Below are 14442 nucleotides of genomic sequence, written 5' to 3' on the forward strand. Positions count from 1 at the left end.
CCTGGATTTCCCACCTGTCTTTAGTAAGATCTCATTTCGCTAGCACATAACACACAAACCAAGACAGATGAAGACCACAAGCTAATAAAAATTACCACGTATTGAATTGAGTTTCCCATTCTTCTGCTTCTAACTATATTTCCTTTAATGGAGCAATAAACAGTTCAGGTAGAAAATAAGTTATCAACATACTTTTTCAAGTAACAGTCTGGATATCTTCAGCCTCACGAAACAGGTATAACTGTTCTAAGCCGCACATACTGGAGAATTTAGCACTCGATCTGGGAGCTCGGCACTCGCCGCATGTTTAGGGCGTGCCGATGTATTTCTTGCATCTGTCTGATTCGGTCTTTCTGCCACATTAAGTTTTGAGGCATGGGGTACCTCTGCGAGCCATGCAAGTACCGGTACGGGATTCTCACGTGGCAAGCGGTAGCTCTACAACGAGGCTGTGGCATGGGAGGAAGGAGCATCCACCTCTTTCTCTCCGCACAGTATCGGTAGGCTTCCTTCCTGTACTGTTTGTCAATATCATCGCTGTTTTTCCAGCCTCCAATAATAAAAACGTCATCTTTGTAATAGCAAATGGCTGCTCCCTCAATGCTTAGCACTTCCGGAGGTAAGCTCTCAAGGATCTCATCGGACACTTGGCTGGTGATTTTTCTTACTGCCTCTTCATTTTCTAAGGAGTAACTCTTGGGACAGCATGATGCGGTCTGATAAAAGTTTGAATTGACCACAGACATTTGGAAAAAGCAGTAATTGTCAATAAGTGGCAAAGATTCCACGTCTTGCCACTGTCGAGTCTCCGTATCATAGCAAGTAATCACAGCCTTCAATCCGTCCTCAGTGTCCCGGTCCACAGGAGTGCGGGCAGCAATGTATACAAACCGGTCTTCGATGGCTAGGGCTTTGACATCTCGAAGAATCTTCGGTGCAGATTCTAAGTTATGCCATTTATCAAGTTCGGGATTATAAACAGTCACGTCTTTAAAGCCAGGACTAAAGTTGCCATGTCCTCCGATGCTATAGAGTTTCCCTTTGACTTCTGTTAGCCCGAAAGAATGTTTCCTTGTCATCAAACTACAAACATGTTCCCACGTATTCAAATTTGGGTTATACCTTTCCACAGTTTTAGCAAATCCTGGTTCCATTGACCCAGCAACATACACGTAGGATTCTGTTACTGCGACAGCATGTCCATCAAGGTGATTATGAATATGGGGCAGGTTTACCCATCTGTCCTCATCAACAAAATATCCCACACATTCACTTAAATAGTCCCCCCCTTCTGACACGCCTCCAATAACCATGATCACGTCCATGTTTTGCCCGTAGCGAGGTAATAAGGAGACATGAGAGGCAGGATGCTGGAATGTGCCAGACTGTATATTCTCGGCCCTTAGGGCATGCCTCTCCACAGCATCAGCCACCAGCTTGACACAGACTTCGTTATTAGCTACCAGCCTCTCTGGTTTGACATGCCGGGTAAGGTAAGTGGGTTTCATTTGAGACAATCTGAGCAATTTAAAAAGTTCTTCAAAGTATCTCTCCCTCTCTTCAGCATTTCTCTGAACCCATTTCAAAACTGTTTCAAAGAGAACCTCTTCAGAATCAACTGTAATTTCCAAGTCTGACAGCCAGTCTCGAATGAGATGGAAAGGCAAAGTATAAAATTCCTCATCTTGAATTACCTTGTGGAAATTTCTCCGTATCATATCAGCAGCTTTCAGAGCAAGCTGGGTCAGAGTATACATATGAGCTAAACTATGAATGGCAACACAGTTAGAAAGATGAAGTTTTTTCTTGAGAAATTCTCCACAAAATTCTTTTAACCGAATTAATAGGAACCTAAAATCAAGAAAGAGAGAAAGGATTAATTTTCAAATGTGCATATGTTATGTGGCTGCATCTGAGAACATGTGAATTATATGAATTGAAATGGTCAACTTCATCTCATTTTATGCACATATGAAAAAAGCATATTTAAAATTGTCATCTGTTTAATTATAATATATAATTATACATTAGAAATATGGGCCTCTCCGGTGGCGCAGGGGTTGAGTGCTGGGTTGCGAAGCTGCCCGCAGCCTCTGCAGCACTGGTTCGATCCCCGGCTGCTTCCCGGCCACCAGAGGAGGGTCCCACATGGCGCACAGACCTTTCCTGACGCCCACTGCTCCCCTCAGCAGTGTACTTCATTTCAGTCCTTCTGCCTGCTCTGCTCCCCGCTCTGGCTCTGGTGAATTCTCTCACCCTTCTGCGCTTCTGACTGTACCCAGTGCTTGTATAAATAAATAAATAAATATTAAAAAAAAAAAAAGAAATATATGTGATATGTCGTTCATATTAATATTATTAATCATGCAAAGTTTTGTGAAACATATCCTTTAACAGGATCTCCCTGGTGGCACAAGGGGTTAAGACACAGTGCTATGAAGCAATCTGCAGCCTCTGCTGCACAAGTTTGATCCCTGGCCAGGGAGCAACCCACACGGTGCAGCAGACCTTTCCTGACCTGCCCGCTGCTCCTCTCAGCAGTGTATTTCAGTAGATCTGCCTGTTCTGCTCCCTACTCTCTGGTGAATCCTCTCACACCCAGCACCTCTGGCTCACACCTCAGTTCTTGTATGCATAAACAAATAAATCTTTGGAAAAAAAAACAAAACCTATCCTTTAATGAAGTATGAAAGTGCATACTTTATTTTCACTTTAATTTGCCCTTGGCAAATGCCATTCAAATGGGCCTCTAATATCCTGCCCTAATCTCTTGTCCATCATCTTTTTGATGATGCAGGGCCCCAGTGAAAAACGTTTATTAAGGAACTGTGACTTCTGGGAGACTGTCTGCTCAAACATCTAAAGGATCAGCAGTGGATGCTTTGTGACAGGTTTTAATCTCCTCTTTACCAGAGCTTTCTGTCCCTGGGCAGCAGTGAGGGTGAGGTGGTATGCAGGGGATTTGGCTTAACCTGGGTTCTCATTCAGGCAGAGGTGGCAATGAAGAAGCTAGGAAAGAAAAATGTCAAAAAACACATGTATAGGGTAATCTAGGTTAAAAAAGGAAAAGAAAGTAGTCTGGCATGCAGCTGACAAGAAGTTGTCTGCTCACCTATATTCATTTAAAGTTAAAACAAACAAACAAACACCACAATGGTTTCAGTTAAACCCATAAATTTGGAAGAATTCAGCTCTGATGACAGCCCATTTGAGAGTAACTTTAGTCACCCTCTCCAGGGAACACACCATCTCAGACATAAGACAAAGACATGGTGGAGCAGTAAGAGCTCTAGTGGCCCCCAAACTTGTCTGAATGTCAGGGTCACAAAATCCCCAGGCTGCCCAACCCCCTACCCAGAGCTTAGACAGGAGCAGGTCTGGAAACACTGATCCTTGAAAACAACAGCTATCACATACCAGACACCTGCCATGTGACAAGAGTCACAGAGGGCACTTCCTGATATTTTCTTAATCTACCTTGCCCTACAAGGTAGATAAAGATAATCAACAGATACATGGGGGGAGGGGCAGCAGTGAGCGTGATGCTGCCTTGGAGCCGATAAGGAAGATTAGATGTGTGTGTGGGGGGGGGAAGCCCACTTGGAACAGTGCCTAAACAAGGCAGTCAGTCACCCAGCAGCTGATAGATAAATTGAGAGCTTGAAGTCAATGGTCTGGTGTGTTCCCCCTCTCTTCAACCCAACTTCCCAAGCAAATAGGGGCAAACTGAGAACACAAGCTCACAGGACAGAAGCAAATGTAGTTTGAGTGCAATGATCCACCTCTATCCATTTTCATTCAATAAACCTCCCTCTTAGACCTATACTTCCTCCACCCCACTCTCTAATGGGTGATCCACAGACTCATACTTTGGGAAAACACAAGCAATCGGGCAGAAACCTTCTAGAGTGGTCAGCTGCTGTGTCCTATACTCTGCCTTCTCAGTCCAACTTTTCCATGTTTAATGGACACTCTATCTTCTTGCTCCCACAATTACCTACCCCCCCTCATCGATTTCTCCTCTTCCACTGATTCATCTTTCATCAGCACACAAACATGCTCTGGAATCTTCTATCTTGGGTGGGATCGGGAACAGAACTCCCTTGACTCTTTCCCGAACAGTTCCACAGGTTTAATTTTTTGATCTTTTTAGCACTGGGCTTTCATCAATAACATGAAAGACTCTATGATCAAGGGCCTCCCCAGTGGCGCAGCGGTTGAACGCTGGGTTGCGAAGCTGCCCGCAGCCTCTGCAGCGCCGGTTCGATCCCCGGCTGCTCCCCGGCCACTGGAGGAGGGTCCCACATGGTGTGCAGACCTCTCCTACCGCCCGCTGCTCCCCTCAGCAGTGTACTTCGGTCCTTCTGCCTACTCTGCTCCCTGCTCTGGTTCAGTGAATTCTCTCACCCTCCCACGCTTCTGACTGTACCCAGTGCTTGTATAAATAAATAAATAAATCTTTAAAAAAAAAAAAAAAAGACTCTATGATCAAGTCCAAAGACCCCTTAACAGCTGACTGGAGCGGGGGCTTCCCTGGTGGCGCAAGGGGTTAAGATGCAACCTAAGAAGCTTGCAGCCTCTGCAGCATGAGTTCGATTTCCATCAGCGAGCAACCCACATGGCGCAGCAGACCTCTCCTGGCTCTCCCGCTGCTCCCCTCAGCAGTGTATTTCAGTCAGTCTGCCTGTTCTGTTCCCCAGTCTGCTCTGGTGAATCCTCTCACCCCCAACACCTCTGGCCTGTACCCCAGCTCTTGTATGCATAAATAAATAAATAAAAGGTCTCCCCAGTGGCGCAGCAGGTTGAGTGCCATGCTGCTGTCCGCAGCCTCTGCAGTGTGGTTAGATTCCCGGCCTGCCAGGGAGAAACCCACATAGTGTGGCAGACCTCTCCTGCCTTGCCTGCTGCTCCCCTCAGCAGTATCTTTGGTCCGTCTGCCTGTTCTGCTCCCCGCTCTGTCTCTGATGAATTCTTTCACGTGACCTTCCGCACCTCTGACCTGTACCCCAGCTCTTACATAAATAAATAAATAAATCTTAAAAAACAAAAACAGTTGACTGGAGTACTCTCCCACTGATACCCTTTCTCTGTAGCTTGCATGAGCTCAGACTCCTCTACTGGTTCACCTTTAACATTCTAGAGAACCTCAAGCTTGGTCCTGCCTCCTTCCCTGCTCTATTTACACTCTTTTTCAAGTAATTTTGTGGAGTCCCATTAGCTGCATGCTAATTTCTTCCGATCCTCTTGCAACCAATGTTCTTATAGCCAACTACCTTATACAGGCATCTGCTGGACCAAAAACAAACTTCTGATCATCCTTCCAAACTTGCTGTTGTAGTCTTACACATCTTTGTAGACAAAACAACTCCATCTTTCTGATTTCCTGGGTCAAGAAACCCGTGGTCTTTTCCCTTATACCCCTATAAAATTTAATGGGAAATTCATCTCTCCTACCTTCAAAATATAACTAGTATTGAAGTACTTCTCTTAACTTCTCCCTCCTCAACCCAAGTCTCCATTACAACAACCTCCTAAGCTGGTCTGTGTCTGCCCTGATAGCCCCTTCCCCACTGGCCCATTCTTTTTTTGAACACAGAATTCTTCCAGATTGCATCATTCCTCTGTCCCAGATCGTCCCATCTCACCAGAATAAGAGCTCAAATCCTTCCACAGGGCAATGAAGACCTATGGTATCTGAATTCATCCCATCTGGAGACCTCTCCTACTCCTCTTAACCCTGCACATCTGATTCAGCCATGCTGGTCTTTTCTCCAGCTTTCAGAGAGGTCCCACCTCAGTGTCTTGGGTGTCTCCTCACCCGAAACACTCTCTACCTTGCCTCCTTTAATTCTCGGCAAAATGTTTTCTTCATGAGGGGTTCTCTACCCATTCAATTTAAAAGTCCCTTTCCGGGCCTCCCCGGTGGCGCAGCGGTTGAGCGCTGGGTTGCGAAGCTGCCCGCGGCCTCTGCGGCGCCGGTTCGATCCCCGGCTGCTCCCCAGCCCCGGAGGAGGGTCCCACATGGCGCGCAGACCTCTCCTGCCGCCCGCTGCTCCCCTCAGCAGTGTACTTCGGTCCTTCTGCCTGCTCTGCTCCCCGCTCTGGCTCTGGTGAATTCTCTCACCCTCCCGCGCTTCTGACTGTACCCAGTGCATGTATAAACAAAACAAACAAACAAAACCAGCAAACAAATAAATAAAGCATGCCTCTATAAAAAAAAAAAAAAATAAAAAAAAAAAAAATAAAAGTCCCTTTCCACCAGGATATCCTATATGCCCACACCATGCTTTATTTTTCATTACACCTGTAACGACCACCTAGTAGGGTATCTATTCCATTTATTGTTAATCTACCCCAATGTAACTGAGATAAGGAAAAGGACTTTTGTCTGCTTTCTTCACGGCTGAATCCCCAGCACCTTAGAACCCAGGGTCTGATCTTATGCATAAGGTACTCAACAGGTATGTGTTAAGACAATGACCCTGTAACATCACACTGCCGAAAGGGACACCCCCATCTCTGTAAAAGGCATTCGCCTGCCTCTAACCCGCTGCTGGAGCAACCACTCTTGCTCCCTACAATCAGCAGCAGATCTATCCATTAGAATATTTAAATCAGGTCATTTCTTTCCCCAGCTTTCCATCACACAGCAAAATCCAAACCCCTTAGTCCAATGCCTTTCACATACCCTTCTCGTTTACCCACTACATCCAGTCTCGCTGCATTTTTCGGTGTCAGTTCTCCTCTCGGCCAAACTGGATCCTGCCTGCGGGCTTGGCGCTGTCTGCCTGGAATGTGCACCCCCCCCCCCCTCTGCACAGCCAGGTCTTCCTTCCCATGGAAAGGTCCATTTACATGGCACTTCTTCGAAAGTTCTTTCCTCTATCCAGTCACGTCTTCTCATCTCTCTACCGTCAGCCCTGCACCTACCACATGCAGACTTTCTTGGGCCTCGCCTCTGTCCCTCCCTGGAACCCGAGCTTTCTGCGGGCAGGCGCCCGGGTCGGACCCGCCGGCTGCAGCCCCGGCGCCCGGCGCTCGGGGCCCCACGGCGGCGCCTTTCGTCAGCGCTCGCTCGGGTCCGCCGCGGCCCCGCGCCGCCCGGCGAGCACCCCCGGCCGGCGGCCCCGCGCCCCGCCTACCTGTCGGCCAGCTCCAGCACCTCGTGCACGCTGCCCGTGCTGACGCGGATGCGCCCGGTGTACATGTACTCGATAACGGCCTCCACGGTGTCGGGCTCGGGCCCGGGCTCCGAGCTCCACTTGCGCATCTCCACCCGGCCCGAGCGCGACTCGGAGAACTGGCCCGACAGCAGCGGCGTGAAGTACTCGGTGGCGGCGGCCAGCACCGAGCGGTGCGCCCGGAACTCGCGGCCCCCGGCCCCGCCGAAGCACAGCGTGATGTCGCAGAAGAGGCCCTGGCGCCGCTGCTCGTTCTGCCGCCACGACAGCTCCGAGCAGTGCGAGCTGCACTCGAAGTCCTCGGCCTCCGGGCCCGGGTCGCCCCCGCTCGCCTCCATCGCGGAGATGCCCGGCCCGGGCCCGAAGTCCACCGTGCCGCTGCCCCTCACTTCGGCGGCCAGGCCCGCCGAGCCGGCGGCGGCCGTCTCCATGCTCTCCATCTCCAGCACCTGAAGGGACGCGGCCGCGGCCGCCGCGGCCGCCGCCGCCACAGCCGCCGCCGCCATCTTGACGCCGCCGCGCCCGACCTCCGCAGCCTCGGAACGATCCGGCCGTTCTGGTGCGACACAGAGGGATTCTGGGAATACACAGTGGGCGCGGGGCGGAGCCGGCCGGCCGCGGGTCTGCGCACGCGCCGCGGCGCCCGCCGGTGGGCGCGGACCCCGGCCCGGGCCCCGCGGGCGGCGCGCGGTGGCGGTCGCTTGCCCCAGGGGCCTCCCGGCCGCGGCTGGGGGGGAAACCGGCCCGCGTCCTGCCCCTCGGGGCAGCGAGAGCCACCTCAGGCCGCCACCCGCTGTTAGTGTCTCGGGTGGCGAGAGGGTCTGGATTTCCAGATTCAGTGTGGCTCTGGAGCGACCATTTGCGGAAAGATTGCAGACAGCCCGGCCCAGGTGACGCGGGTGAGCGGGCTGCCTGGTACTTCGGAACAAAGTTATCTTCTAAGGACGGGGCCATTACTAGCTACATTGGATGATCGCTGAGGACTGAGATGCTTCTCAGGCGCTTCGCCTAGGGCTCGTCCGCAGTTACTACTGTTTCTAATGTACTTGTGAAAAAGACGAGTAAATCAGTTTTGGGTTTAGGCAAGGAAGTGGCTCTATTAGATGTGTTTTTTGAAGTATCACTGGTGGTTGCTGGCAGAATGGACTGATAAGGGCACAGTGGAGCTGTCAGCAGACTGGTCACCAGGCCAGACACAGGCAGATCATAAGGATAATTAAGGGATAAGTCAACAGGACTTGGCAGGCGAATAGAGGAAAGAATGGTTCCTGTGTTTGGAGCCGGAATATCTAGGTAGAACTTTGGTTTGAATTTACTGAACAACAGGAGGTGTAGATTTAGAGAAGAGAGCGCTTTTTTTTTTTTTTTTAATTTTCTAGAGGCATGTCTTATTTATTTATTATTTGTTTGTTTGGTTTATACATGCACTGGGTACAATCAGAAGTGCAGGAAGGTGAGAGAATTCACCAGAGCCAGAGCGGGGAGCAGAGGGCGGCAGGAGAGGTCTGCTCGCCATGTGGGACCCTCCTCTGGTGGCCAGGGAGCAGCCGGGGATCGAACCGGCTGCAGAGGCTGCAGGCAGCTTCACAACCCTGCGCTCAACCGCTGCGCCACCGGGGAGGCCCCGAAGATAGCGCTTTTTAAGGTAGTTTTGATTTTTTTGGTTTGAAGGGTGAGGGAGCATTTTAAAAACTACACATAGTAAAACTATTCAAGAGCACAGTTCAGATGAAGGGATATGGACAATCTGCGACAGCAGTGTGTCTTCATTGTTACTATATAGTTTATTTAAACCAACTATGATAATACAGAGAAGAGAGTGAAGTGGCAGCTGCCCAGAGTCTTTGTGGATTACAGATGCAAACTGGCTGGAGACCCACAAGGTAATAGACAAGTCAGTTGCATAAATACAGAGAACATAAGACACAAGACATTTCACAGCTTTTTGCTTTGTGTTTCCATTTTAAACATATGTATGTTACAACTTTACATTTTAAATTACTACTGCACATACTTTGTGACAATGGCTGAGGATGCAGTGGTCCCATCCCCCTGACATAAGCAGACTTTGGTCTGCAACATGGAATGTTTCAGAGGGATACCAAACAAACCCTTAACATATAACATATAAAAAGGTCAGAATAATACAACACTCTTCATGGCATTTGAGAAGGAAGAAAGGGAGGTGGAGAAAACAAGACAAAAATTCTCTCCCTCCAAGGGAAAAAAAAAATTTTAATGGGGAAAAAAAAAAACAACCAACCAACAACATCATAACGCCCTACAATGAGGAAAAACACTATCCTGACAATGCTTAGATGCTTTTGGATAATAAATACAGCAGGTAACAGAGCAAATGTCACAAGTATTGGCTTGGTATTTATTTCTATGCTTATAAAAAAAAAATATGAAGCTTCTTTGTATGGACTGAACAGTGTTAGCCTGTGGGTTGGTGTTTGGTGCCTGCACACCAGTGGCTGTTTATGTTCCAGGTCCATCCTATAGAGCAAGCTCCAGTGCCAGCTGTCTGCACGCTATTTCCCGGGAAGAGGAGTTCTTGTCTTCCCTTTACTGCAACAGGGTTCCTGGCTCAGTTACATGCTCATGTGTTCCGGAAGAACATATGAAATATCATCCCACGGGTGACGATACAGCCCTTGCTTCAGCCTCTTCTGATCAAGATAGTGTCCTAAAACGGAGCAAATGCATCTTTTTGTTAAGACCCGGTAAGTTTGTTAAAGCTTGGTGGGGGGAGAAGGATATGGAAGGGACATCTTTCTAAAACAAAAAGGTAAATACAAAGAAATGGGGAAGTAAATCTGGATCTGTTCCAGAACCTTTGTAAAAGAGAATGGTTGGATTTAATTCTGTTTTTCTGGGCTAGCAATCAAAGTCATTTCTAAGAACATAGACAAAGAAAAATAAGGGGGAAGTTAAAGAAAGGCAGGATTATGAATAATGATTAAGACAACACAGACTCACCATGTGGGTAAAAGTGTGTAACTTAACAGTGCAGTTGAGAGGAAAAAGAATTCTTAAAAAAAAACAACTTGCTCACCAATGAAACCCATACTCCTTCCCAGCACAAAGATGCCATTGAGGGCTCCAATGTCAATATATTCATCAGCTTCCTCCCTGCAATACACAATAAACCTCTAGTTTTAAAATGGCTTGCGTGACTGGCCTCCTCTCCACAGTGAGATTTCTGTCAGGGATGAGAAACTGACTCTCTTTGGTATCAAAGTAGAAAAGTGGAATGTGTTCTGGGTGGTAGGAATAGAGGCAATTTCTGTTTTCTTCTTCATACCTCTCTCTAGTTTCTAAATCTTTATAATGAGCATGCATTGCTATCAGAGTTGGGAGGAAAGAACAAAAGTCAATAACATTATGAAGAAGAAAATAGTTGCAAAGCTTACCGAGTAAAAGACCCACAGTTTCTAAGCATGTCCACAAATGAAACTCCGATGAAACCATCCACATTCAGGATAAGATTTGGCTTCTGGGAAGGCAAAAAATTCAAAGCATTTGTCATTACTTTTCATTTTTTTCCTTATAATTTTCCACTATTACTATGAATTCTCACCACCATTTTTAAACTTCCCACGAGCCTGTTAGGAGACTGGCTGTCTTAGTTCAATTCCCAATGTCTAGCAAAGGACCTAACACCTAAGTACATGTCTGTTAATACATGTCTGTTGGATGCACACAACAGAAGCAAAATTTTCCAGGAAATGAGGTTTGATTTTAGCTGCACAATCAAAAGGTAACCTGACTCTCATATCCCCCAAGAAATCCACCCAAAACTATGATTCAGGAATTAGGAAATTTCCCTTTTTCACCTTTGAGGTGGTAATCTTCTCCACTTCCAGCGCATAGTCGAGCAGGGGGGTAGCAGGGAAGTGCTGTTTGACGTAATCTTTCAGGATCTGCACTCGCATGTCTGGGTTGTTTATCTAGAAAGTGACCCAAAGTTCTAGCCATCAGCCATGTACCCCACCAGCTCATAGCGCCCCTGAAATTTTAGGAAAAACTCTGGCCTTGCAATGAATGGAGATGAACTATCATTTAAGAGACCCTGCTGCACAATGAGCTGTCACAGGTGGTTTCAGCATATGCGAGGTCCCGGTACCAGGGCAATCTCCTCCCTTAGCCAAGAGACATGCTAAGAAAAGGAGCCCAAGAGATGGGCCGAAGGAGGCCTAAGTTGGGGACAGGGGCTGGGGTTGCAGAGCCAAGTTCAGCAAAGCCAGGATGGAACATCCCTCAGCACCAACCCCCTCCCTGATACTAATGCAGCCCTTGCTCATCAAACAACCTCTGGATGTTTATCCCGAGCTAGCAGAGTGTCTGGATGCCTGAAACAGGGGGTCAGGGTCACACGCTGACCCTCTTGTATTAATGTCAGTCATATACTCAGTGGAGTGACTGACTACATGAGGTTTAAGAGCAACAAAGCCAAGGACCCTGAGGCTGTAAGGGTCTTCCTGTAAGACCCTCTTCTCTTTCCCTTCGGTTTCTCAACACAACTCACTATCAGGACACACAGAGATTACTATTAACTAAAATATTCATCCCTTGGCCCCTCCCATCAGGCTCTCCCCTCAGAGTATTACTCCTCCCAGTGACATCAGGCTTAGCAGTTTGACTTGCTTTGGCCATCAGCCAAACAATGAATGTGAGGGCAAATGAGTTGTGCAACTCATGAGCAAAAGCTTTAAGAACTTTCATGTGGAGCCTCCCTGATGGCGCAAGGGAGTCTCAGCACTATCAAGCTATCACCAGCCACTGCAGCAAGAGTTCAATCCATGGCCAGGGAGCTACCCACATAGTGTAGCAGACCTCTCCTGACTCGCCCACTGCTCCCCTCAGCAGTGTATTTCAGTCGATCTGCCTGTTCTGTTCCCCACTCTGTCTCTGGTGAATCCCCTCACCCCTTCCCCACACCTCTGGCCTGCACCCCAGTTCTTGTGTGCATAAATAAATAAAAAATAAATCTTTAAAAAAAAAAAAAAGAACTTCCATGTGGTTCCACCAATATAGTCTCCCTTCTGCCATGAGATTGGGCCACCCCAGATGGGGGCCGCTCCTTCAGCGCACATGACAGCACCACAGCCCGCTGTGGCTGCAGGGTGAACAGGAGACAAAGCCTTGCTGTTGCAAGTCACTGGGCTTTCTAGGATGCTTTGTTACTACCATGTGTTGCATTATCTAGCACCAGGCGACTGATACATCCCCTTAGCCCTGACCTCAGTCTTTTCTCCTGTTAAGAAGAAAACTGGAAAACTGAAGTTAGCAAGATTTCAGCTTATCTTATTTTCACACCAAATTTTGGATTTTCTATACAAACTGTCGAAGGGCAGTCTGTTTTACAATGGGGGAAAAAAAGCTGACTTCTGTTTCGCATCTATCTGTACACAGGAATCTCTGCATGTTGGGAGTTGAAAGTGTGGGTGTTCCCAACTAAATCCATGCTCTCTGGTCACCGTCTGCCCTGAAGGAGGGCATCCCCCGGTCCCTGAAGGAGGGGGATGACTCACGGATTTCACTCGGTGACCGATGCCCATGATCAGTTTGCCTTCCTTCTTCATCTTGTTCACAAACTCCATGGGGATAATGCCACTGTCGAAGGCTTTACTGAACATCTTGGCTGCTGCATCCAGGGCACCCCCAAACCGGTCCCCCTGGAGGAGAAACAAGTCCACGTTGCTGTTGGCAGGAGTTGCCTTCAGTCTCACATACCACTCCCTGCACAGGGTTTTGCCCTCAGGGGCTCCTTCCAGGACCCACTGCAGTCAAGCAGCACCACACCAAAGCCCAGCACCCCTTCTGTGGGCCGAGAGACGGTACTCACGATAGTGAGCAGCCCCGAGGTGAGGCTGGAGACCAGGTCCTTCCCAGCCCGAGCACAGATGATGGTGTTGTGGGCCCCGGACACGGCTGGCCCATGATCAGCCGTCACCATGAGGCACATCTCAATGAACTGGCAGGAGTACTTGGGCAACCTACGAGGGCAGGTAAAGGGGCAGAGGGTTGGAACAGAGGCAAGCTGCTGAGCAGGAGGTGTGGGCACAAGGCCATGCTCCTGCTCTCTCCATTTCTCTGAACAAGTCAATTCAAGAGGGCCAGCAATCTCTGGATCCATGTCTACACTGTCACAGCACCAAGGCAAAACTCCTGATTCCTGCGCAGCTTTGCACCTGACTAACATCTAATACTGCTTTTAACAGAGTTAGTTCCAGGGTGTGTGATCTCTTCTTTGAGGGCAGTTGTCAGCATGAATGGCTACAACAGAATTCCACTTGTACTGGTGGCTGCCCCCTATAGGCCGGACAGAAAAGGTGAGACCCCTGTTCCTTTACAGTGTAGGGGCCCCTAAAGCCTCCTGTACAATGTTCAACCTCCCAACTGACAATGAAGAACAAAGCCTGGAGACATGGGAATACAAGAGTAGACAGAGCAAAACCTGTTCAGGTGTTACAACCTGTGAACTTTTCTCAGGAAAGGACCAAGGCCCACCTCTCCACAGGTGAGGGCATAAAACCAACCAAGACTTTGACCTGGCCAGATGCCCAGTGCCACCTCCAAGTCAGGACTCTGTGCATCACGTACTCATTGGCCCCCTTGACTAGCTGGCAGTCCCAGAGGAGGGCTATGCTGGGGAGCTGCAGAAAAAAACTTTTTTCCTCACAGACTGACACAAATTTGCAGAGGATACCACACAGCTGCTTTAACACCACCTGTTCAGCAATTCCGCCAGGTCTGCACTCTTTAAGTGACCAAATCCATCCACTGACCCCTTACCACCCTTACTGCATTAACCCTGCTCCCTTTCTTTAAAAGTCCCCAAGGGAAAGGGGCTGATGCATGATCCCTGATGACGTCACTGCATTTACCTCTCTTGGTTTAGTTTGGCCTTTTTGTCCTTGGAAGACTTAGGAACAGCCCCCATCTCTTTCCTCTAGCCTTTTGGACTGACCTTGGACATACTCCCCAAGTTGGCAAGCCCATGCCCACTCCCATGCCCACATCAGGGGAAAACCATTCACGCTGAGAGGCAGGGCCCTAGCGTCTGCAGCCCCCACACTCACCTTCTCTGGAACCAGAGGAGGCCAAGGACCCCGCCGATGCCCATCTCCTCCTTGAAGACCTCAGTAATGGGCATGCCTGCGTAGATAAGCTCCTGTCCGCGCTCATCGCAGATGCTGGTCATGAATGAGGCAGGTTTTCGGATCAAGCCCAGTTCCTGAGCAGATATGGGGGC

General features: G+C 48.8%; 2 protein-coding genes across 3 annotated transcripts in view; both read right to left on the reverse strand.

The window, feature by feature from the left end:
• Positions 1–269: 269 nt before the first annotated feature.
• Positions 270–7687, reverse strand: KLHL11 (kelch like family member 11; the record flags this gene model as incomplete). Its single annotated transcript, XM_084239320.1, has 2 exons — positions 270–1851; positions 7143–7687. The coding sequence occupies 2 exons, from the start codon at positions 7685–7687 to the stop codon at positions 270–272; spliced, it is 2127 nt and encodes a 708-aa protein (XP_084095446.1).
• Positions 7688–9775: 2088 nt separating this feature from the next.
• The window catches only part of ACLY (ATP citrate lyase), a gene marked incomplete at both ends in the record, with an annotated part of 30143 nt that continues 25476 nt past the window's right edge, over positions 9776–14442 (reverse strand). For both annotated transcript variants that reach the window (XM_084239292.1, XM_084239291.1), the window contains 7 exons: positions 9776–9870; positions 10240–10316; positions 10598–10680; positions 11021–11134; positions 12719–12862; positions 13033–13183; positions 14270–14424. In XM_084239292.1, the coding sequence (XP_084095418.1) occupies positions 9776–9870; positions 10240–10316; positions 10598–10680; positions 11021–11134; positions 12719–12862; positions 13033–13183; positions 14270–14424 (819 nt within the window). The remainder of the gene's footprint in view (positions 9871–10239; positions 10317–10597; positions 10681–11020; positions 11135–12718; positions 12863–13032; positions 13184–14269; positions 14425–14442) is intronic.

Source organism: Talpa europaea (genome assembly GCF_964194135.1).
Source record: "Talpa europaea genome assembly, chromosome: 7".
Taxonomy (NCBI): domain Eukaryota; kingdom Metazoa; phylum Chordata; class Mammalia; order Eulipotyphla; family Talpidae; genus Talpa; species Talpa europaea.